Source organism: Leptosomus discolor, chromosome 19 (genome assembly GCF_034619465.1).
Source record: "Leptosomus discolor isolate bLepDis1 chromosome 19, bLepDis1.hap2, whole genome shotgun sequence".
NCBI classification, from domain to species: Eukaryota; Metazoa; Chordata; class Aves; order Leptosomiformes; family Leptosomidae; genus Leptosomus; species Leptosomus discolor.
The window spans coordinates 9,330,681-9,356,026 of NC_141409.1; the positions used below are offsets into that span (position 1 = coordinate 9,330,681).

At 42.7% G+C, this 25,346-nt stretch overlaps 1 protein-coding gene across 3 annotated transcripts in view; it reads right to left on the reverse strand.

Moving 5' to 3' along the window:
• Positions 1-5,285: 5,285 nt before the first annotated feature.
• Positions 5,286-25,346, reverse strand: part of SETX (senataxin) — a 28,184-nt gene continuing 8,123 nt past the window's right edge. Inside the window, exons 8-25 of one of the 3 annotated variants that reach the window (XM_086475561.1) lie at positions 24,403-25,227; positions 20,656-23,622; positions 19,698-19,797; positions 19,007-19,183; positions 18,116-18,345; positions 17,448-17,615; positions 16,745-16,898; positions 15,823-15,924; positions 15,220-15,335; positions 14,449-14,520; positions 13,378-13,527; positions 12,735-12,842; positions 12,232-12,419; positions 11,766-11,858; positions 10,977-11,141; positions 10,404-10,502; positions 7,893-7,980; positions 5,286-6,839 (exon numbers count right to left, since the gene is read on the reverse strand). In XM_086475561.1, coding sequence (XP_086331687.1) covers positions 6,054-6,839; positions 7,893-7,980; positions 10,404-10,502; positions 10,977-11,141; positions 11,766-11,858; positions 12,232-12,419; positions 12,735-12,842; positions 13,378-13,527; positions 14,449-14,520; positions 15,220-15,335; positions 15,823-15,924; positions 16,745-16,898; positions 17,448-17,615; positions 18,116-18,345; positions 19,007-19,183; positions 19,698-19,797; positions 20,656-23,622; positions 24,403-25,227 — 6,588 coding nt within the window. In that variant the 3' untranslated portion in view covers positions 5,286-6,053. Of the gene's footprint in view, positions 6,840-7,892; positions 7,981-10,403; positions 10,503-10,976; positions 11,142-11,765; positions 11,859-12,231; positions 12,420-12,734; positions 12,843-13,377; positions 13,528-14,448; positions 14,521-15,219; positions 15,336-15,822; positions 15,925-16,744; positions 16,899-17,447; positions 17,616-18,115; positions 18,346-19,006; positions 19,184-19,697; positions 19,798-20,655; positions 25,228-25,346 lie in introns of all 3 variants that reach the window. The other 2 variants (XM_086475560.1, XM_086475559.1) reach the window with 2 other exon arrangements.

The following is a 25,346-nucleotide window of genomic DNA, read 5'->3' on the forward strand; positions in this document are numbered from 1 at the left end:
ATCTCGTGGAAGAAATCAAACAGCCTTTCGGCTGTGAGCAAGAGCAGAGCCAAAAGAGGGAGTTTCAGACTTCCCTCCCGTGGCTGTGCCTGCAGACGGGGCAGCGCAGCTCACCCGCAGGCTTCGACACAAAGCCCTGCGTGTTGGGGATCAGGATGGCACTTTACCTGCCCAACGGTAAGGTACTCACCACTGAGGAACTTTTAACCACATAACACAAACCACTGCAAGACAGAAAAGAACCTCTCACACAAACTTAAACTTGGTATTTAAGAAAATAATTTAAAGCTTCTGAAAGCTTCAGCACTGAAGACCCATTAACTGCAGACATCTGTCAGCACATACGTGTCTGCACTAAGAGAACAGAGCATTATTGAAATAATACGGACAGAAACCATCACAGCAAGTACCCGTAGATCTGAAAGTTCATTTTCTTTAAGATAGAAACATTTGTACAGCAGTTAGTGCTTCCAAATGGGAGAAGTTGTCCAATGAGCTTGGTACTTTACTTGTGGAAAGGTTAACCAAAAGGTACTTCTCTTTCCGAGAAAAGCCACTTGAGCTCTTTCAAGAGGTTTTCGTGTGTATCCTGTTGCCGGCATGCAGCCGGCATTTGATTCATTTGAAAAAGTTTTTAAATTACACTTCTGTCTGCAAAAGAGTGACCTCTTCAAACAGTACAAGTAGAGCTTTGGATTTTTCTTGTTTACCTCCAATCCTGCTCTGATTTTAACTATTTAAAGTACCGACAAATCTAAATAACCAAAAGCCCCAAAGCAACAAAAATCTGCCTGATGCGACAGACCGCTGCGGCGAGGCCGAGTCCACAGCCCCAGCTGCCGAGGAGTCAACAGCAGTCTGGCTTTATGCATATTTGCTCACTCGCCAGATAAAATGTTAAGCCTGCAGTCCCTGGGAGCTGGAGACAGAAGGAGGGGGGGAAAACTCCACTGGCACTTCCCAGGTATGTTGTTTGGGTTTTTAAAGATGAGGAAGCAGACATCTCATCTACAAGAGCGATTCGTAAGGAGCCTTGAGGAGGCTGGAGTAGCGAGAGAACCAACACTTTAGTGGTAATAAAATTAACAGCTTCACCAACCAATTCTGTTCCGCAATTTGCTTCCATGAAAAGTCCCAAATGTAAATAAAACAAAGTATGAAGGAGGAGCTGAGCGTTCTTGCTCAGAAAGAAGAGCAGAGCTGGGTTTTGAAGAGATTTGTACCACCATCTTCCCAGCCCTTCTGGCAGGGCGCTGGAGAGCTTGGCCACTGTCACGCACAAACTGATCACACGCTGATTTGAGATGCAGAGAAGAGCTTCAGACTGTCCTAAAGGCTCCTTTGTCATTTTGATTCTCTAGCTCTTGTAATAAGTTTCACTGCAGGGTGAAACGTGTGAGGAAAGCCTAAACCCACCCATTTTTACCACATAACTACCTTCTCTCCTGGCCAGCAACACTCCTGGGCTCCAAAAGCTCTGTCCCGACCCTGCTGTGGGCTGTTTCAGGGCTTAAAATAAAGAGAGGGGAAACAGATGGGATTTCTTTGTAGTGAAGGGAGCTCCTGCTTAATGCAACACTGAAATCAGTGACAAAATTGGACAGCCACACCAGCGTAGCCTGGCAGGCTATAAAGGTTCCAGTATCACAGTACCAAATGTAATTGCACTCCAACCACCTTCATTTTCATTTCTATCACTATTTGCTGGGAGCTGGTGGCAAATTAGTCGAGGCCTTAGCAGGCAGGTACCTACGGCTAGAAGGTCTCGTGTCAGCGATATTTGACGTACACGGCTGCTTAGCTGACGTTTATTCGCACAAAAGAATAAAGCGTTGGGTTCCTTTCCAAGCATCTCAAAAAGACAAGAGAGGAGACCTTATATACGACATGGGAATGGACCCGTTGTGGCAAGAGACTGTGCTGTGTCATTAACATCGTAAATTCCATTTACAGTACAGCGGTCACGTCATCCATCGCTTATTCATGCAGACTAGAGGGAACGCCTTGCATTTTCAGGACCGTGGTTCTGCTTATCCTTGGTATTGCTACAGCTGCTGGGCTGTGGCTGAACAGCCCCGCTCCAGCTGTTGGCTACTCCGGTCTCTCCCTTCCATGCCCAAAAGCCCAGCGTCTCTCCACACTTCAGCAACCACAAAAAGCCAAGGCTCAACTCAAATTACTGTGGTTCCATGCTATTTTTCAGGCCTCACCTGGGAGCGGGAATGTTGTTCACCCTCAATCCGTACGTTTGGTCACCACGAGCTCTTTCTTGCTCTGGCAGCACGTGCTGCTCAGAGCTTCCCTGGCACAGCGCAGCAGGGCTGGGGGCTACTTCCATGTTACAGGCCAGCATGAGGAAGAGGCAAAGAGCCTTGCCAGGCTGCACACCTCACGCAGCTCCCTCTCCCGGCGCCTGTGCCCCCATCCTGTGGGCCCGACTGCTCATCAGTCACTGCACTCGGCTTATCTAGGAGACAGTTCTGTAAAAAACGCATTGCCCCACCAGTACAACCAGCACTGGAAGGGCAAAGGCAGATCCGACTGGGAGGAGAGGCTGTTTCCACGCCCCGCAGCAGCGTGGCCCCAGCTACCGTCCACAACCCAGAGGCGGCCCCAGCCCCACATGCTACCACCACCGCACCACCAAGGAGCGAACCCCCGCCCTGCCACGCTTCCCGGAGGGGGTTAACGCTCCTGCTAAGGGCTGGTTTTCCCCTGGCGGGCAGCAGGCACCCCCAGGTACCACCGGTGAAGGCCCCATTCGGTAAGCCGGCACTCTGCGGCACAGCGCGTGTACAACGGAACACAGGTAAGAAGAACAAGTTATTAGGCCGGTACCTGTTCGGGTACCACCGTCACACACATCTGGTTTGGTCTCACGTTGCAGTAATGGGGAGCAATGACACGGAAAACGGCGACAGTAAACCTTAAAGGAAAGAGGCATAACCAGTTGTACACCGCCTGTACTGGCAGACCCACCAAACTTTGACAAAATACAGTCCAACACCTACAACTTCCCCTCCTTACTGGTATCAAAGACCAACAGTACCACAGAGGGAACTAGTTTTGCATTGAGAGTGAAGCTGCCAAGCTCAGAAGACAGACGGAAGCCTCTGCATAAAAACCAGAATACTGCTTTTTCCAAAGTTTTTTGGCACAAAGCCCAATTAAACGGTTTCACATTAAGTTGTGTTGAATATGTTACTGATTTTTCTGACTTTAACACTCAGCAGAAGAGAACAATCACTGAACAACCTCCTCCAACTGTCACTGGTTCCCAGATGATATGAAACGACCGAAGCCTGCACTCACAGCTTACCCACACTCGCTGTCCATCACTACTCAGGGCTCTGTAACACACAATGGAATCAGCAGAGAAGTTCTGAAAATCGTACCCCATCTGTTTGTTCCCCAACCAGATTTTATTTGAATCAGTGGGAAGTGTGCTTTGGCTTGGAGTTTGCTTAGTTTTCCCTGTTATGGATATAAAGGAGAGGGGGAAAAAAGTTAACTAAAAACCCAAACCTACTTTGAGTAATACGGGAAGAGGGAAAAGTGTTGTGAGTGCAGCAACCCAAACATTTTTTTATTAAAGAATACACCATTAACAGTACAGACTGATAGAGCAGCAATAAGCTACTGCTGAAAGGCTGAGAACTTAGAAGTCATATAAATCTAGCATTAAATAAGCAAAAGAGTCTGAGCCACTGACCATGCCTCAAAGACGATTTATGGAAACATACAGGCCTTACAGAGTACATGACCTACGTGCTGTGTACAAAACGAACGAAAATGAAATGTTAAAACAAAATTCCTTCCAGCAGGCAGCAAGGATAGCTCTCGGAACGTTCTGCAACACAGATTCAGGAGAAAGAAAACTCAAAGACAAGTTTGAGAAACACCCTTTTGACAAAATTGTATTTAGTGGTGAGAAAAGCATTTTGCCACTCACACTGTTGCCAGGTTCACTTTATTTACATAAACACAGTCCAAATGGCTTCCACAGCTATAGGAGCCTACAGCCCTTTGCAGAACAGCAGCTTTTTTGACGTGCCAAGTAGAACCAGCAGGCAGGGGAGCACGGCCCTGCCCCGAAGAGCCAAGAGGTTTGAAAGATGACAGTATTTTTAAATATTCCCATTAACATACAGGGAGACGACCTAACACACAGGACATGGAGTCTGGGATGTGGGAGTGACCGAAACATCCAGTCTGTGACAGCCAGATTCATTCCAGCAGCCTTCCTTCTCACCCGAGGTACTCAACACCAAGGGACAGGCCCAGCAGCTTCAGAAGGGTGGACACTGCTGACAAGGGGTGGTCAGGGTTCACTGGAGCACTTAGGACATAACCAATAACCAAAGCTAAACCGCACACATACCAATTTCCCTTCACAGGCATCTCAAATATTCTCCCCTATTATCTTAAAATGCTCTGTACTACGCAGCACCATGAGCTGGACAGTCGGACAGCAAGTAAAAGCCTCCCACCACACCTACAACGCAGCTGGTACCAGTAAAGCACGTTTGTTCTGGGTTTGGAGGCATTAAGGACACAAGTTTCACTGGCCACTGCAGTTTGAACCCCTACCTGAGGCTCTGCAGGGTAAGGCACCTGCGTGTCACTGACCTGGGTCGCACGGACCTCTTTGGCAGGGGTTAAGATGACCAAGCTAGCGCTAACCACCGCCCGGGAGGTGTCGGGACAGAAAGGTAACTGAAGATCACAGCCAGATTCTGGCCAGGGAAGCCTGGCAGCTCCTTGGCTCAGGGAAAGCCACTGCCCTCACACAGGTTGAGCACAGAGCTAGTGAGGGAGAGCAGGCTGCGTTAACACGTGGGCCGCTCACGCCACAGCCAGCCCTCCGCACCCAGCCAGGCGCCGCCTGCCCCGGCAGAAGGGGCTGGGCTGTCTCCACGCCCAACTCTGCGCACGTGAACTGCGGCTCTTCGCCTCCTTGGGACAGACACGGGAAAAGTGACACTTCACAGTGACCCAAAGGCCACCGTAGTAGAAATTTTTATTGTGGAATGTTTTGATGAGAGGAAGGCTTTCTTAAAAATACTTTGGTTTTTCCCCCCATTTTACCGGGTATATATCCTTCACCAACACAGTGGAAAGAACCCAGTACTAACAGCGAGAATGAACTGCTCCCCCTTCTTCTCTCTATAGACCTCCAAAAGCTCCGTACAGAGAAACTCAGGTGTCATTACCAGTAAGGGTTAACTAGACCTTTGACTGAGACTCCACAGCGCTGTTGGTTATTCATCACATGAACTCACTGGGACCAAACAGACCTCGTAGGCTTTAATCTGCAGTTTGTGTTGCCACTGCAACAAGAAAAGGATTCCAACTGATGAGGCAGCAGCAAGAGCAAAACTCAAGGCACATTTGTATAAACGAAAGCTCTTCTGTTCCTATAAAAACAGGCAATAAAATACACAAAATAAGTACAATTCTCTCTATTCAACCAATGTACATCTGCCTTCAATCTTTCCTGAGGCACTAGTGGAGCAGGAGGAAGAATCACTGCTACCACATTTTCAACATTCACTCTTTCCTATCAAATAAATTAGATTTACTAGTGCAAAGGGAAAAAGAATTCTGGCTGTTTTTTGGATTTTGGGGTTTGGGTTGGGTTTTTTTTCCTTTTGCTTTGCTCTGGTTCTTCATAAAAAATTACAGCAGCACTAAGAAATCAGCATTTGCACAAGGAAACAGGAAGCTATGTATTTTCCAAATTAAATCTTAAAATAATTTTGTATACTGTACAAATATACATCGTTAAACATTTACAACCCAACATCCTAGATGACAAAACTCACTGCTCTTCCAAGCAATGCAGCTACTCAGCTTTTCTTTACAAAAGCTCAAAGCCATCAACTGTCAGCTATAAAGTTCCCTTCACAATTAGGGACAGGAAGAAAAGATGGATCTACTCATAGTAGGGGTATCAACATAAGGGAGTTCCAGGTGTACCAAATAATTTAAAATACAGTCCTTGCTAGACAGAAATCTGGGAGCAGATTTTCAGTGAAGAGCCAATACTCAAGTCAGCGAGAGGTCTTTCTTCGCTTGGCACTGTTTGAGTCTCTGTTCTGCGGCGATTCCTCTGGCGTTCTCCTTGTTAAAACATGATGTTCTTTGTTCCACTTACTGCTGTCTCTTTGACCTCCTTCACTGGGGGCTTTTGAGCTGCTTCTCGAGACGGAAGCTCTCTGGTCACCCTCGTGCCGAGCTGCGTACGACGACGTGGAAGGCATGTCGCATTGTCCCATCATCTGCTGGGGCTTCTTGGAAGTTTCTGTTCTGGAAAGCTGGTCCCTGGCAGCTGGGGACACACCGAGGCCTCGCTGTGACGTTGATCCTGGATTACCCTGAGCTGACCAACAGCCATCCTTCGGGGCCTGCTCCTTCCCCTTCGTTTCAGTCCTACCAGCCATTCTGGCCAGCCGTGGGTCCCGGGGTCTCTCTTGATCAGCAGGAAGCGCCGCAGCCTCCCCGGGTGCAGAGGCGCTGCCTCTCCTGGCGTCTGCAGCCTGAGCCCCCTGCGGCTGCTGCGGCCCTCTGCTTCCTTGTGGCGCTGCACGGCCAGGGCCAGCAGCGAGTTCCCGGGGGCTACTGGCCTCCCTTGGATTTGCAAGGTCACCCCTCGTGCTACTGGCAGAACAAGACTGCACCAGAGGAGATTTCTTTGCCCCTGCTTTGGTTGGGGGCCACACTGTTGGCCTGAGCTTCAAAATCTTAACAGCGTCTCTCTTGTAGTTTTCTTCTGATGTCTTGATAATGGCACCTCTTTTATGAGCATCCTGAATCAACTCATTCCAGTCCCCATTTTCCTTTGAGAAAAAAAAAAAAGAAAAGAAAAAGAAAAGAAAAAGAAAAGAAAAAAGCCACCCCCCCAAAGAAGAAAAGCGTTATCAGAAAGAAATCAACACAAATGGACAGAGGTGTCAGAGGATGCACAACCCCTTTAATCAAGGTACCTGACACAACTGTCATGGAAACCACTGTTATGTTCCTTCTGGAATGGAAGAATCTTACGTTTCACTTGCAAAACAGCAATAGGCACTCTGGCTGCTGTAACACAGGGAAGGTACTTTCAGCCATCAGTGAGCTTACTACTTAAAAATGACAATTTCTATACCTATGAAGGCAAGAAGTGTTCTCTCATACAGAGAGTGAAACAGGAGCGTGGCTTTAATGCCCTCTAGTGGCGCAGCTAACACCCCCCACCCTTGGAAAAAGAACAAAACCCAGTACTCTAAGGCATTAAGCCCATCCAAGAGCACTCCCTACACATGCAGGGGGCCTTTACAGTCCCCCATATCTGTAGCTCTGTTTCAGAAACACCCGTTTCAAAGAGAACAAGCAAAGAGGATCCTCAGAAACCACATGATCACACAAAGCGTCAAAAGCAATGATGATCTGACGATCAGGGGAATGTTTTGGGGTGGTTTGGTCTTTTCAAATCATTTTCCTTGCTCAAGTACCCAGCAACAACTGCAATAGCTGGAGGAACAGTAAGGATCAAGCAGGAAAGCATCTCTGCCGTTATCCTGCCTTACCAGTAGAGAGACTTTTCGCAGCCCCCACACTTGAATTGTGAAGGACCATGTTACAATTTAGTTACTAAAAATACTGTCAGAGTAATTTCTAAATTTATTTCCTGGAAGCAAGGAAAACAAACTTTTTTTTTTAAGCTTTTATGACAGTTACAGCCAAAGCTTTCACAGAGAACCCTTCAGAGGCCTGGACTGCACTAGCACACTAGGCAGGAGTCCCCCCCTTTCACAGACCGGAACAGTCTGAGGACGGTTTTCACTTCCCCAACCCTGACTTGACCCAAAAGGGTGGATCACAGAAGATCATTTGATTAACACTGTACCCACCATAAGCGTTTCCAGTCTTCCAAGGATGAAGAGGCTGAATCTGGCTCGGGTAATTGTAACGTTCAGACGCTGAAGACTCGCCAGAAACCTAGGTGACAGGACAAAACTAAGCTCCTAAACTACTACTTCCATGAGGTTTACGTGTTAGGAGAAAGACAGATAATACTCGGTTTCGGTGAAAGGAAGGTAACAGAAGCAGTTACAAAGGCGGCAGCTGTTCACGACCCACTCCCAGATCCCCCCGCAGCAGCCCTGCCTCACATGAAGGGCTTTGCATGAATTGTGTTTTCCTTCTTTCACCACGCTGACTCCTTGTGGGGAATTCCAGTTCTTTCCAGCTCTTGCCGTTGAAGTTTCCTTTCTTAGAGCAAATCCCCTCTTAATGCCAACCACTGCTTCCTTAAATGCTCCTCCAAGTACAGAGGACATCAACCTCACTTCACCTATCAAGACTTTAAGCTTCTTTTTGACTTGAACTGAAACAGATTAACAATATTTGGTGTGATTAATGGGAAAATTTTCTACTGAAATACTGAACGCTGGAAATTAATATTTTATTTTAAAGGTGACCTGCACTGGAAGCACATGAAGGAAGATTTTTGCTTTGTCATGCTTCAAGAGTGAAAAGTATATTCCCGCAGAAGAAAGTCTGTATTTGCTCTATGAAAATTAGTCTGTGGGATCACAAACCAAAGTACTGGAACCTAACCAAACAAACCCCTAGTGTATTCTTAAAGGTTGATTTCTGTTCAGGCTTATTTATCAAAACTCAAAAAAGGTTTGTGAAACTAGTATTGACTATTTCTTCTGTAATGAAACAGCTCCCGAAATGCACAGCTTACTCTGTTTAGTAGAGAGTAAAGGATCTGCAATACAAAGTCAAGTCCTTGTACAGTTTAGTTTGAGCAGGTCCAACATCAATGCCCAATACTGTGGTCATGACACCAAGACCTGCTCTTCAGCAAATTCACAACCCCCGCAGTAAAGACTGCAAAAGCCCCAGAGACATGCCGGAAAATTTGGGCAGTGCAGGGGGAAACAAACCAAAACAAAAAAAAAAGGCAGAAGGCAGACTGGGGGAGTGGAGCAGCAAAGGTATCACAGTTCTCTAGGTCTTCAGGGGAGAAAAAATGGTGGTGGTGAATCTTGAAAGATTACTAACTATCCCTAACAGCTTTTAAAACAGAAAGACAACAAGATTATTTTCTTAGGAAAGGAACAAAAAATAATCTGGTGTCATTTCTTGGGAGTTTCCTCCTCCCTGTGCAAGTTACTTTCAGAGTTGATTTAATGCTGGACTAGCAACCTTGGAGGCCAGAACACTTTGCTCAACTGTAAGATCATAGGTGAGGGTGATGCAAACTTTCGCATCACACCTTGCCAACAACACCTGACCCTGAAACAGAGCTGTCCACATCACTGGTACGTAGAGCTCCTACGGCATTGCGCTGCCAAAGCTTTACTATGTAAACCTTCACCACAGTAAGCTGGAGAGATTTCTTCCAAAAGAACAGACAGAGGTTAAGTCCTGTGTCAGCCAAAAGAACTGGCAGGTTCCAGCTGCCTTCAGTTTCCAAACTCAATCAACCAGATTAAGAAATCTCCAAAATCATCATTGTTGTTTGCTATAGGATTCGGGTTCTTTCTCTTCCCAAAGTACCATGGATCAGCGCAATTAAAAGCCCTTTAGAAAAATTAGTATCAGAGAAACACAAGTCACTTAGTGAAACCTGATATGTAGAAACAAAGGTTTTTGTTTATGCGAACAGACTTCCCAGAGTTTAACTTAAAAACTACTGAACTGTAAGGCAGCATATTCCAACTACCATTTTTTAAACTAAAACGATCCACAAGTCACAGAAACAAGTCAACAACTGCTGTAGCAGTCTGGGGGTAAACAGCATGCCCAGTATCTAGTTCCTCTTGTTTCAGACCAGAAAAATCCACATAAAATTACCAAATCTGGAATCTCGGCTCAAGGCTTCCTCCAAATCTCCTCCCAACTCAAAATACAAGCACATTCATCCAGAAATCAAAGATCCAGCTCATCTGCATTGCATTGCTACCAACATATATATAACTAGTTAACAACACTTTTACAGACAGAATCCTATATTAATAGGATAGCAAGTCACAGAAAATGGATTTCATTTTAAGAGAGCAGCAGTCAGAAAGTTCCAATATACATCAAATGCTACAAGAAAAATAACTGCCGCAGTACTAATGCAGAGAGCCAAGTTCCCAAGACCAGTCCTGCCAAAAGGGAGCAGTGACAGGCTAAGGCAGCCACGCAAATTCATCAGCATGCAACGCAGAACACCGTACCTAGCACTTCCACGCCCCTTTTGTTCAGAGATCTCAAACCAGTAACATTAATTCACGCATTAAGATACCCTAGTTTGCTGGCTGTAGGGACTTGTTCTCTGTAACTTTCTTATTGGTCATATTAAAAACATCATGACTAGGGTGTCACTGGAAATGGGACTTGCAGATCACTGAGGAGGAGCATACCCAATTGACCCTTTAGTGTTGTTTGCCCGGACACACGTCACTATGATGCAGTCTTTCTCACGTCCCTGGAATGCATCCACTGTGTCCACTTCTCCTGGGCTGTTGAAGACAAAATTAGCAAGCTGTTAAATTATGTTAGCTGAAGTTTTAAGCGACTCACTGATGCAAGTAGCCTAAACGCTATCCTTAATGATCATGTCAAAATAACCAAGGGTAAATTTCTGCTTCAGCGTATGAAAAGATTCAGTATATGAACCTAAAGCTAAATTCATTTTTCTGAGGCCAGCATCATTATTGAAAAGCTGGTCAGGTCCATGTAGCTCAGGATTTTAGGTTTTCTTTTAAATCAGCAATATAATCAAAGCTTGTATACAGGTAATAACTGAGAAACGGTACAGAGAGCCCACGTGCCCGTTTTAAGCAAAAGACTTGCACGTCCCCTTTGAAGGCACAACTAAGCACAGATTTTAGTAGAACAGAAAAAGTTTGAGAGTTTGTGCCATTATTTTAAGAGGATAAACAAAGGACCAACATGCAAGAGCCAAGTCCCATTTGAAAACTCAGTTTCTTTACCTGTTATTCCTAAACACTCTGTCCATTTGTTCTTGAATTTTCTTTTTCTGTGCGCTGTAAGGGGTAATTATTCCGAGGCGACGAAAACCCAGATCCTTCTTTTTTTCTTTAATTGTTCTAATTACTTCCATCACCAGCTTTACTTCCTGAGGATTACTAAAAGAGCTGAACAAGACAGAATGGAAATGTTACAGAAACATTTGACACCCCTTTCAAATTCAACACTTCAACCCAATTTGTAGGGGGGCTGCGAGTCAAAGGCCCCCGTCTTGAACTTTTGCAGCCTCCTTCACACAGAGCCCCAAAGAACTCTGCAAGCAGGCCCTGATGAGGGGCTAACAACAACGAGAACTGCTGGGCCTGAAAGGCTGCACTTCACATTCCCTTAGAACTACACAGCTTTGCCTTCCTTACAGACCAGGCCAAGGGGAGGACTGAGCCTGCCACCTTCTGGCGTTACCTCAGCCTGCAGCTGTGAAAGGCAAGTCACCAATCAAAAAAATAAATCAGGAACTCAGAAACTTGTTACTAGAGATAGCAGAGACTGTAAGCATTCACTGGCATCTAAGACAGTCAAACCAGGATTAAAACGAGTTTCAGCTTTTAAAAATAAAAAATAAAAAAAACCCCAAACCATTTAACATCTGCTTTTTTTGTAAAATCAAGCTGAAAACACAGTTCTGGCTACTTCACGTGTATTAGGAACACTACAGAAAAGAAGACAACTCTTCTGCAGGTAATTTATTCTCAGCAAATTTAAAATTGGGGCGAGTTGAATGCAGGACTTACTCATTGTCTCGCTCCTCACAACCGTCTGCTACATCAAAAATAAGGTAGGGCTGGAATGGCCATTCTGAAGAACATCTGCTCTCTTCTGTTGCTCTGTAAGTAACATTTTTATCACTAGGTAGCCACACAGAAATTCTAAGAACTGATATTTCATTTATTTACACCACAGTTATCAAACACAAGCAGCTTTCAGCTTCCCTCCCACCCCCAAGTCCTTAATTTCCACTGCTACCTGCATATACTGAGGTGTGAAAATGAACTCTAAGCAGTATGCTCAATTTTAAGTGACCCACTTAACTTACATATCACAGCCAGCACTAACAAGAGGCAGAATGCAAGTTTCCTCCCATTAAGCATCTTCTCCCACACACAACCTCAAGACTTTTTAGACTCAAAAGAATATCCTGACATGAAAAGGTTCTCTGAAACACCCCCTGCTCAGCAAGGAGAACAGAGCCCTACTCACCTGTCAGTCTTCAGAGTCCTGCCATAAATATAGTTGGAGGGGAAGTGGCAGATGTCGGGGTGCATCCTGTACTGCACAGTCAGCTGCACAACGGGCAGGCTTCGCAAAACGTTCTTCTGCACTTGCTCCTCCAGGTGCCTGTGCAGGCGGGCCATCAAGGACTGATCGTAGCCGTATTCCTGAGCTTTCTGACAGAGGGAAAACTTCAGATTGACTTCGGGGGAATTAGGTCCCAGCAAGATCAGTTTCAAGCTACACCAGGGAAGCCTATAGAGGTTGCGCTCGCACATCTGTAGTAGCTTTATCCACGCGTTTGAAGGAAGCATTGATACAGTCTCCACACAACAGAGACTAAACTTGCAGGGCAAAAGTTACTATTATCTGATACATATCCTGATCGGACATTGAAGTGTCTGTTTTTCCTTTTACATATTTTCTATAAATACTGTTCTTATACTACATCCACTATATAGCGTGGGAAAAAATACAGTTTGAACACTTACCACTGATTTTACTGTAGGAGGAAGCTGTCTGGGATCTCCAACAAGGACGAGTTTGTTACAGCGATGGATCAGTGGAATCAGCGTTTCCACTTCACAGGACTGCCCTGCCTTTTGCATAAGTAAACAGGACAAAAAGTAGTAGTTGTAAGCAAAGGAGTGAACTATGTCAAATCTCCTGTAACAGAGCCAGAACAACTCAAAAGTTTTCTAAGCCTTCTAAAAAACAATTTAAAAGCGAGAGAAAAAGAAGGATTTTTCCCTAATAAAAAACTATAAACAGAATTTTCTTTTATGCAGAGACTTTTATTTTCAAATATGCAGAGGTCTCCAAACAGATTCAAATATAACCCAACCACCTGGAAATCTCTACAGCAAGAACCACACTTTAGTCAAGATTTTTAAGTAAGAGCTGTCTGCCATTAAAGCACCAAACAAGACAAAAAAGAAGCAATTCACAGCTATTCTTCCTTCTCATGGCTCTACCTAATGGCAGGACAGGCTGGTTATCAGTTAAAAGGTGGGGATGGGGCAGCCAACCCACAATACATTACTCCAGAAGCCAAACAATCACAAGTAGACTAAGCAGAGAACACGGCAGACCCCAGAGGCGGAACATGCTGTAGCTCTAAACAGCTTTACTGACCTCATCCACAATGACACAGCTGAAAGGATCAAGTCCTTGCCGCAGAAAGGTAGATTCCAGCAGACCTCCTCCACTTGTGCTCAGTGTGCAGCAGATGATGTCGGACTCCAAGATGATATCTGCCTGTACTTTCTGAGAGTGCCCCCGAACCTTCAAGTACAACAGGACATCATGTCTCCTCTCTTAGCTTTCTCGAACCACGTTAGAGCAATTTCTAACTGCCTGGACAATTCTAACTGCCAAACAGATCGTGCATAATGCATCATCCCAGTGAAACTACCTCTGTTATTACAAATGAAAGTCACAAGTTGACTTAACCAAAGTGTTGCTTTCACTTTAAATTACAGATCAATGCCACTGAGGTGGCAAACAGGAAAGAAGTATTCCTTTATCCCTACAGCTATGCAATCTAGACACACTAACTGCAAACAAAGTTCAGTTTGCCGTCACATTTGAAACTCCAAGCCTCCATGACCACCACGAGTCAGCGTATATTGGTTAAAGACGAACCTTCGTTCATCTCATGGTTTGTGCTACTCAGCCTTAACTACTGGTTTTGCTATCGATGCTTATTTCCACTTTCAGAGCTATCTATCTCCACACACGCACAAATTCTCAGTAAAGCAACAGCTGGAAGAAACATTTAAAAGTATCTCAATTCCCGTAGGACTGTAAGGGGCATGAAAGTGGTGATGATGATACATCCTACAACATGAGGACATGCACGTTTCCATTACTTTCTTTGCCAAACATCCACATTTACTTTAAAACTCACCCTGAACTGTAAGAGTAAATATTCCCATCTGATTTTTTTGCCGAGTTTTTTTGTTCAGTTGGTTGAGTTTTTTGGGGCTGTCATTGGGTTTCTTTTTTGCAACAAGCAGCCAGAGTACACCTGGATTTCACACCAGGCTGTCCATAACTTAGTCAGCTCATGACCTTTAATTCTTTGCCTACGACTTTACTCCCAGCCGCACGAAAAGCGAATCTCCACCACAACTGAATGATACTAAATCTATAAATGCACTAGCTGAGGTTTATTAAAGAGCTGCCTTAAAGATAAATTCCTACCTCCTTTACTCGAGAAGCAAGCTGTTGTCTCTCCTTTGAAAGCTTGCCAATTTCATCATCTAACATTTGACTCTAGATGGGGGAAAAAAATAAAGAGAAATCACATATTGGGAATAATTAACACCACACATCTCCCATATACATTTTCTCCTCCCATACCCTAACTCATTTCTAAACATTGACTTGCTCAGACTGTCTTTTAATATCAAACGTGTCTGAAGAAGCCGATCAGTTTCTTACAAAGTTGTCAACGTATTTAGAGTTGCAACACACAACACCATGCCTTACATTTCTGTCCAACTGGGAAAACTGTTTACCATCAAAAATCTGTGATTTGAGCAAAAATGCCCGATTTTTAGACAAAAAACTAGAAAACTTCAAGTGCAACACAGATGCCCAAAATCTCAGATCACGAGGTATCTTAATATTTCCAGTTAAACAAAAACAGAGGTTTGAAGTATACAATCAAATGAAATCATTAGGATTCATAAGCATGGTTACACTAAAAACGAACTGGCGACAGAACCAACTGAAGACTACTGAAGTGGCATGCCTGACCAGTTGAAACACTAGTATAAATAAACAAAAAACTCCAGATGCAAAGTTCTTCATTCCCTTTTACGGCGCTAACCAACATTTCCATTAGTTGAAAAAGCAGATGAAGAGACAGTTACTGCTCAGAGGTGGCATTAAAAGGTAGAGCTCTTTACTCTTTGGATTCAGTTATGAACACAAAATACACAAACAGGATTAAAACCACTGTTCTCTTACTACCTCCCTCTTCCCACATCTGTGCCTGGCACGCTCACGAGACAGCATGTCTAGCTTTTGATCCAGAGCTGCTTTTCTCTTCTGAATATCCTGGTCACAGTCAGCTGGCTTTCGTTCTGTAATAAAACAAAGTAAAACATTCAGGAGGAACAGAAAAAACTATGTTACAATAACACTTGCTCTCAGCCACACATCTTAGGTTATTAAGAACAAACGGACAAACTCTTTTTTGGTTGCATTTTCCCTTTTTCTATTGAGGCCTTATCTTGTAAAATGAAGATAATGAGACTTTGTTCCAACTGTAGCTCTCAAATCCTGCAGAGCCGCACTGCTTAAAAATTACAGCTTTAACATGCATTTATTGTAAGTCTTTTAAAAAAAACCCAACCAAACAAGAAGTCATCTTGTTTCCTTTGCTTTTGCTTAGATTTTAGGCTATATGTAAGCTGACACTTTCCCACTAAGACTGAGAAAAACAACGAAGCACTGTTACAGAAAAATCTTTTACCAGATCTTTCTTTTTAAAGGACACACAGTCCCAGGTGTAAAACATCATCAAACTTACAGACAACTGAAGAAAAGTCTGATTTGCATGTTACTTACTCATCCTATGTTCAACCTGCTTATCCAGGCTAAATCCCCGGACTTCGCTGTTGATTGCTTTTTCAGCACCAAGTCGCACTAATTTGATATCACCACAATTTCCTGTTTAGAAAATTAGAGTCAAGATACTTTCAGATTGTTCCAATCATCACTGCACTTCGGCATGAAAGAAAAAAAAAGAAATTTAAACATCATGGACATCAAACAAGGCTTTTCCTTTTCTGCTTTTCAAGGGTTTGCAATAATTTACTTGTACTTATCTAAACGCAGATACAAAAGAAAAAGTTGCCTACGTTTTAGTGGTGGCCAAGAGTTAAGAACGTTATTTTGAAATGACAGAACCACCTCTTATTCTCAGGAATTCTGTAAGTTTTAGATAAGCCTAAGTTAGAAAATTACTGAGTACCATCAGTAACACTGCTGCTAAGTCAATACTGAATTAACATTTGGTTACAATGCGTGGGTTTTTTCCCTAGATGTCTTGTTCAGAATTCATCTACTTTGTATTAGCCACAAACCAGGAGGATAAAAAAAGTGAGAGGCTCCGACATGTCAAAATTTCCATCAGTCTGTTCAGCATGACCAACGAAGCTCAGCTTTATTCAAAAGCAAAGTAATAGTCTTGTGTTCAAATCTTGAAGGAGTACTTAAAAACTGGTGAACTGAAACTAACAGTATGAGGAAAGGGTTAACGGCTATATAAAAACAAAGTGCAATTTATTAAAAACCCCCACATAATACTCCTTTTTGAAAAGCACATTAAAATTAATAACAGTATGAGGATGTCGCAGTCATGTTCTGCAAGAGCAAAAAGCTGCTTAGAGTAACATACGTAGCATTACTACATGTAATCAACTGTTCCAGTTTCTCCTTCAGGTTTTGTCTATTTAACATATAAACAGAATTTTAAAATAAACCATACCCAAAGGCTCCTGTCTGTTTTGGCATTTTTCCTTAAACGCAACGATGATCTTTTTCATGAGTTCATCAACAGCAGCGTTTGAGGGTGCACAAACTAGAAAACGGTTTGGCTTGATCTTGGAATTTGGTCTTCGCGTTTTCTCATTCCTAGTGTTCTGCAGATTGATTAACAATAAACCAAAACAGGCTCTCTAGATGTTTGCATTTGTGATTTAAAAGCTGAAAAATGCTCACCTTAATCAGCATGCAGAGTATGGGGACTATTGCACTTCAGTATCTCTTAAGGTATATCTTACACTGAGAAGTCAACTGTATTAATGCTATCTGCATAAATTCCCTTTAATAATGATGTCCTTGATGAATCTACTGGATGCCAGTATGAAAACCATTAAATGGGACAGGCCAAACAACATCCTTTATACATCAAAATATTGAGGTTTTTTTATGTAACAAGCGTTTATACTACTGATTGTGCAAGCTTTCTTGATTTAACTTCTTAAGTTGTGTAAAGTAAGTTTTCTAAGATGCCCAAAAGGTATTATTTCCACCTTTACAACCCATACAGAACAGATTTAATTAAGTCAGCTTAATGAATTACACCCCCAGTAACTATGAACACTACACTTCCATTTAGTTTAAGCTATCATTGACTTCCATGGGGAAGCCAAACACCAGCACATAGCAATCACATCGCGTTCACTTACTTCTCTCAAAACACGACACAAAAGTCCAACAATAGTTTTTGATTTCCCTGTTCCAGGAGGTCCGTGGATGAGGCAGATCTTGGGAAGCCCAGGATGTTGCTTTACCATGGCATAAGCTGTCTCAATGGCTCTCTTTTGATCTTCATTATATTCGTTCATATACGATGCCTGAAGGAACAGTTGAAAAATAATCAATTACTTAATGATCAAACCTTCCATGTTCATTTTTTATGCTTTCAGAATGTCCCCCACCCCTCTAGCTACAACTCAAACTAGAAGGGCATGGAAGCTTTAAAAAAAAAGTCGCAAAAGCTGTAATGAAGGTTTCATTTACTCTACACAGCTCACTTTGTATTACCTTTTCCATGCTATGCCTTATTTGCTGAACAGACACCTGTCCAGTAAGGAAAAAAAACCTGACAGCTGCTTGAAGTGCACTACTAGTATCTCTGTCAATACAGCAAACACCTGAGCAAATTCAGACTCCTCCCTAGCCACCCAATCAACCAGCTCCGAGAAGCACGGCGCCTCAGTGCTTTTGAAACTTGTCTGGTTGTCCTTGGTCATCTCAAAACACAGCATGCAAACCCGTTTATGCAAACCTCATCGAGATCCAAATGCCCGCTCTGTCACCCCTAATTAGCCCTTCTAGATGCAGGACTTACAGCACATCTTTCTGAAGCCATGGGCAAATCTCTGGGACAGAAGTCATTGTAGCTTGGATTTATGATGGGTTTAGCCAGGGGACTCCTGCTCAATAGCAGCAGACCTTTGAACGTTCGGTGTACGGTCACCAGGGAGCCAACCACCACACACTTCACTTGCTTATTTATGAAGAATGACAAATTGCCTCGAGTTTGCACAGAAAGATGACAGACAGTATGCTGCTCCTTTTGTCCTATTAAAGGGGAAGGGAGGATGGAGAGAAAAAAAAGAAAGACCAGAAGTTGTTCATTCAAAGAATATCCAAATTATCTGAAAGATATTCAAACAGGTCGTTCAAAGAATTCACCAGAGCTAGGTGCTGCCTTCTGTTAGGGAGCCAACAATGAATTCTTGCAAAAATCCCAAACACTATCCCCCTCCCAAAAAAAACAATCCCCAAAACCAACCAACCAAACCCCAGCGCTCTGCAAAACACCTCAGATCACTATTTCAATCAGGCAGCATTAATGTTGATACTTGGTAATCCTGGCAATTCACAACTTCAGTTGCCGAAGACTGAAAATTTCAGTCAGCAAGACCACTGAAGTTCAAGGCACTTTGTATCTCAGATGTATGCGGAGAACTTACTCATCATTAGTTTCAGTTCTTACACAAAGAATTAGCATCTACATCTTGAAGGAAGTCCCTAGAAAAATGCACGGAATGCAGGTCTGCAGCTTCAGTTCCTGGCTTTTTTACAAAGCTTCTGGCATGGAACATACATGCCTCAGTGGAAAAACAATCCCATTTCTTCCAAGGTAAGTGGTATCTTACAATTATCAACAGCCAGCCATGAAGAAGTATTCTATGGTACCAAGAAGAACCCCACTTTTATTTCAACCCCATTTACTTACTAGTTAAACAGCCAGACGCAGAAGAAAATCGTGTCACAAGACCAACGTGATTCACCATGTGGTTCTCCATCTCACTTTCTTCCCTAAACGTGTCTTTTTTCTTTTGGACCACCAAAAAGATTAAGTCATCCTCCTTTGGATGAAGTTGCCTTGCCAAATCACTTTCTTGAAAATGAGCTGCTCAAAATACATTTTACAATTAGAACATTAAAAGCAAAATGGTTACAATCGCTTTCTGACTATAGAAGTACTACGATTAACATATTGCATATACTTCAGTAATACCCATCTGTTAACTTTTAAAACTATTAAAAGCTATAGCAAAAGACTACGAAGACTTTTAACTCCATCCTGCATCCTTAAGCCTGAACACAGCACTGTGTAAAAACAGAGCAAGTGAAGCACTACTTTATTTACCAGAAGCTGAAACAAAATCCCAAATGAGTGAAACGGAAACTATTCCTAGAGCAATCAATAACTTTTTGTACCAAACACTGAAGGCACAAATTTCCTGCAAAATACATATTCCTCTTATGTGCATTCTCTAAAATAGCCAATTCAAAATCCTTTCTGTATCTAAAGCAAATAAAAAAAATTCTACCTGTAAGTGCTAGCTCATTATAAGGCACTGCCTACTTGAAAATTAGATGAGGGTTTTCTAAAAAACCAAACCAACCAACCAACCTCTTACCTGTAAAATCTGCTGTATTCAAGTCAGCACAGAAGTTCTGTAAGTAGAAGTAGTAACTCTTCTCTTTTACTCTCTGGTGTTCTATCCAGTCTTGTGCCAGCTAAGTGTTGGAAAGTAAAAGCTAAATAAAAATACTTTGAAGGGTTTAGTGTATTAGAAGGGTAGCTTATCATGACTCAAAGGGCAAACATGCTAAGCAGAAATAAAAGAAAGCTAACAGACTGTCAAGTACAGGGTATCAAAGAGACTTAACCTTTTTTTCTTTTTTTTTTTTTTAATATATGTATACGCATTACACACACACACCCCGGGCACATGAGAGCACTTCCTCCCCACCCACCCCCCATTTAACGTATTTTCTTACAAAGCTCTGCAAAACAAATGTAGGTTCCCTTCGACTGCATTTTCACCTTAAAGTACCAGCATTATCCTACTGTTGACTTCATTTTCTACCTTATTTCCACAGAAGTGATGCAATAACTGAACTTGAGGCATATAGACTTTAACTGAAGGAACACTGCGTTTTCTCATTATTAAATGATAAAGTTAAGCTGTTTGGAAAAAACTACTTCTCAGATTAACCTACCCTCTCACATAAGTTCTCAACATAAAACATTAGGTTCTTACCCTCTTTTTACAGATACTGTCATTGAAAGACCTCAGTTTCTTAAAGATTTCTGTTTTAAGCTTCATATACTATAAAGAAAGAGGAACCACCTTTTCCCCTCCTTTTGTAAGCTATTGTGGATGGGCACCCCAAAAATAAGCTTCCATGAGGTAACACTGACAGTCCCCAATCTTCAACATAACTGTCTTATTTCCCCCAAATCATTCCTCTATTCTGATCTGTATCAGAACATTTCCAGTCGGTAAACAGAGAACGTAAAACAGTTTTTAATCTCTTTGTAAAATTTACTAGAGTTGACGAAAACAAACCAAGAGGGAGACAGCTACTTACTGTTTCAAAGGCATTTAGCATCATCAAGGGGAAAAATGTATTAAAATAGTCATTGTATCCCTGAAATTGGACAGGAACAGAGGCTACTACGGACTGCAGGAGATTACTTGGAGGTCCAAACTGGCTGCTTGCAAACATTTCGTAAGTCCATTTTAGGACTTCATTAACAAAAATACTATGATCACGCTGCTGGGCACCAAGAAAGGTAGAATGATATGCTTCTCGGGCAGGCCTTCTGGAAATATTTGAAGCATTCTCGTACTGTCTACTTTGTGACCAGAGAACGTTATTAGAAGTACAGGGCTGAAGCACATTACTGAAACTCGGAGACTTGCATGTTTGATTTCCCGTTGGCATAGCCTTTGCGCTTGGTGGCCTGACCACCAGTTTCGCCGCATTCACTTTGCTTTTTGAAGCCGGTGGTGGCTTTTTAACATCTTCGAGATCCTTGCTGAAGGCTGCATTCCGTGAAGAACTTGTGGAGCTGAAAATTTTGGTAGTGGAAGGCTTTCTTGTTTTAGAAGGTGGCAGGAGAGGTTTGGCAAACAAGTGATCTGCTTCTGAGCTGGTGGCTGAATGCTTACTGCAGCACTCTCCTGCTTTTTCCACTTTTTCTGTACAGTCTTTGTACTTACATTTATCAATAGGGAAGGATTCATTCTGCTGAAGGTTTTCAGCAGTATCCATATCCTCTGGTTTTTTACTAGCTATAGTAGTATCTTGAACACTCTCCTCCTGGGAACATAATTCCATATCCACAGGATCTAACTGAGTTAAAAATAAATCATCATCATCATCATCTTCACTGTTTTCATTTGGTTTAGACCCATTTTCTTTTGAAGTTGCCTTTTCACACTCAGGCTGGACAATGCAACCTTTTCCTGAAGGTTCATCTTTCCCGTCTCCAACAACTGCAGCGGAAGCAGAGAGACTTGAATCCATAGGGACAGGAGGAACCACCATATTGTTATCCTCTGATTTCCTGTTCAAGTCTGAAGAACTAGGCTTTTTAGAGACACGTGTCTCCTCCTCCATAGAGACGCTTTCGAATTTTCTCTCACTGGTTGAGGGACAAACAGTCTCCTCCCTTTTTGTCTCTCTTTGGTTTTCTACAGAACCTTCAACATTCGCCAGTTCAAAACTTTCAGGCTTTTGTTTCATAGATGCTGCATCCACTTTGCTAACTCTTTTGTTTCTACTCTCAGAACTTCCTGCAGGATTTTTTGTTCTGACACTTTTTTTGGGCCTGCTCTGCCTTAAATACTGACGGTCTTGGCAGGCTAGAAATTTTTTATTATGCTTTATAAACAAACTCTGAGGAGCAATTTCTTTAGTCTTCCGTTTCAGTGGAACTCCAACTCTCCCTGCAGCTTTACCATGGCTGCGCAATTGAGCTAGGCTCTCTGAAGAGCGCTGGGATAACTCAAATGCTTTGCGGGGTGCCTTCTTCAGCCCAAGTTTTTCTACAATTGATGTTGGTGCAGGACACTGCCGAACTTTCCTTGGAGGAACCACAGCTGGCATTGACCTGCCAGGTTGAGAATTTTTTGACGTACTTTGAAGTAGTTTTTTATTTTGTGCCGGTTTAAGCACTGGAGATTTTTTCGGACTTCTTTGAACAGTTCTTGCTACCTTAGATTTTGCTATATTCTTCCGTGGGCTCGCACTATTTTTCTTAAGGGCCAACTTTGAAGCTAATGACATGTTAGATGTAGATGGTTTGGGTTCAGTCAATTTTGAGTCCAGGGTGAAGTCTTTAGCAACAGTACCTTTGTCTGCAAAATTCTCCAGTTGATCTTTTGCATTTCCTTTACTAACAGATTCTTGCAGCGTTGAGTTAGTCACTTCTTTTGTATTATCACCTTCTTTCTGATGAGAAATGTCTTCTATCTGATTTTCCACCAAGTTTACTTCTTCGTCCATGTTACCATCACTTAGGTAATCCACATCATAACCCCACTCATTTATGTGATTTTCCAGTAAGTCATCTGAACTACTACCGTACGCCGACGCCGAAACACGATCTTGTTTATACTCCTGAGTGGCTTCCATTATGTATGCTTGAGTATCTTCCCAAACTGAAAAGACATCACCTTCTGTTTCAAATTCAAAGTACTGAGAGCCACAGTCTTCCTGTGCCAAGGGAGAGCTTGGAGCCGTTGGTTCAGAAATGCAGCTGGAAGCTGAAGGCTGCTTTTCAGGACACGCATTTTCATTCATTTTTTTTGTTTCCTCCTTGTCAGCCACACTTCCTTCTTCATCAGAAGAGTCTGAAATTATAATGACTTGATTGCCAAGGCAATCTGCGTCACAGGGAGACCTGGTACTCTGGCCATCATTGGAAGATCTTACAGCACCTTTCACTTTCCTTTTAATATCACATACATTATGATGTACTGAGCTTTCTTGGCTGGAATCAAAGGGAAAATTGACACTTTTGGCATATGCAGCTAGAGATAATCTACTGAGCTCTCTATCAACTTGTGAATCTGTTAAAGTATTATCTTCAGAAGCCACCTTCGCAAAATCCTCCTCTTTCTTCCTCACTGAATTGTTTTCTCTCTTGAAATACTCTGAAAATTTGAACAACCTGTCACTTGATTCACACTTCACTGACAGTGGCCTGATCTGAGAAGCAGCGTTGGATACATCCTTCTTGTTTTCAGGGCTAGATGAAACACAACCATTTGCTAAAGTTTTATTCATAAAAAATGTCTTTGAAATTTGACCTTTACGGTCATATTTAACCAAGTCATTTAAATCAGGCTGTTCCCGGTCTGAAGTTTGCATATCGGTGTCTTTCTTAAGTGCTGACTGCAACAATGAACTTGATTTTTCTTCAGTGGATACTTTTTTCACTGAGGTGTCACTAATCCCTGAAAGCAAAATACTGTCATCTTCATTTTTCTGCATAACAAGTTCATTTTTAGAGGAGCTAGAGCAATCCAGTGGTGTTTCTTTCGATACCTGTTTAGTGAGGACCAGTCTGGATTGCAAAGCACTGTTGACACTTTTCTCCTCTGTATGTTCACAACTCCTTGAAGATGGAGTATCAACAGAGATTTCATTTTCACACACAGTATTCACTCCCCGACGTTTAAGACCATCTTTGCTTGCACACAGATAGTCAGTACAAGACTTAGCTTGCTCTACCTCTGCTTTTGAAGCACTTGCTGCTACACTGCAGTTTTTCAAGTCGTGTGCCTTCGCTGGCTGCGATATTTTCGAGGGCCATTCAATTTTCTGTATCTCTTTTTTCAAATTCATGAGCCTGTGTGCATCTACTCTGAACTTTGAAGAAGAACTGGGAGACTTATTGCTTTCCTTTACATCTGAGCTGTAAACACGTTCTGGAGAACCAATACGACTTTGAGCAGCCACACGCATTGGTGTTAAGGGTCCTGCTTCACATTTGGTTTCCAGCTCTGCGCCTCTTCTGAAATCTGAACGCTGGGCATTTGGATTAAAGCACTGATTACCCATATCGCATTCCCCTCCTGCGAGTTCCTTGTTCCTATTTTCCTGAACTTTCCCACATACTTTTGCTGCCAAAGAGTTCTGTGGGCAGACATATTCCTGAGTTGTAGAGTCACTACGTTCCTTCTTAATATTCACCAAGAAGCCTTCTGTAGGTGTCCAGGATCTTGAACTTTTAGATGCATCTCTACATTCCTCTTCCCAGGCATTCTTTCTTCTAGTGAAAGGTTTCTCTTGACAATCTTCATCTCCATCTTCCTTCGGTACAACAGCAAATGGTGAACAAAGGTCATCTCTGCCACATCCACTCATCTTACATCCATCTCCATGTGCACTCTTCTCTTGCTTTACAGAAACGGTAGGCAAAGCTGTAGAGTTTGCATTGTTTCCTACAGACACAGAGGTATTTAATGCTCTATCCTTTATACTTCTTATAACTTGCTTTAAACACATTTGTAATTCCTGGGTTTCCTGGATGTTCAGCTGCCAGCCTAAAGACAGATTTCCTCGCAGAAGAAGATTGAGTTTGTCTAGGTATTGCTTGCAAAGAGCGTGCTGCCCAATTTGATAGCCTTCTCTAAGAAGGCTGCGTATCAGCTGCACACAGGCGTGCTGCACAGAGTTAGAAGCTTGTAAAGATACTGCTGATGAACCTCTCACGCAGTGTCCAGATGCTTTTTCAGTGCACCGTGTAAATGCTATAGCTGGAAGCTTAGTACATCTCACCACTGCTTCCACCCATTCTTGGGAGCTAATCCACAGCAGATGCAGACACTTTTTATTTCTGTGTAGTTCAATAATCGACACCAAGATCAGGAGAAAAAATTCAGAGATTTTGTCACACTGCTGGATTCTTTCATTGAGAATCTCTTTGATTTCCGAGCAGAGGTAGTGAATGACTTCTACTATATATGCTACACCCAAGTCCTTGAGATCCATAAGAGACTGAACAAAAGGGATGAACCACAGAAACGTGCTGTCATGGACGCGGATATCTCTGCCGATATCCGACTGAAGCACGTTAGCCAGCGTTTGCATTTCTTCATACATGTTGGGGCAGTAGTCTGGACAAATGGCAGTCTTCCACCCAGTATCCTGAAAAACAAATTCACCACACATCATCCTCATTATGCACACATGCACTGTTTAATCTGCAGGGTTTTTTCTAGCCATAAAGGTTACTTTCTTTCAAATATATGTTCATTAAACAGTAA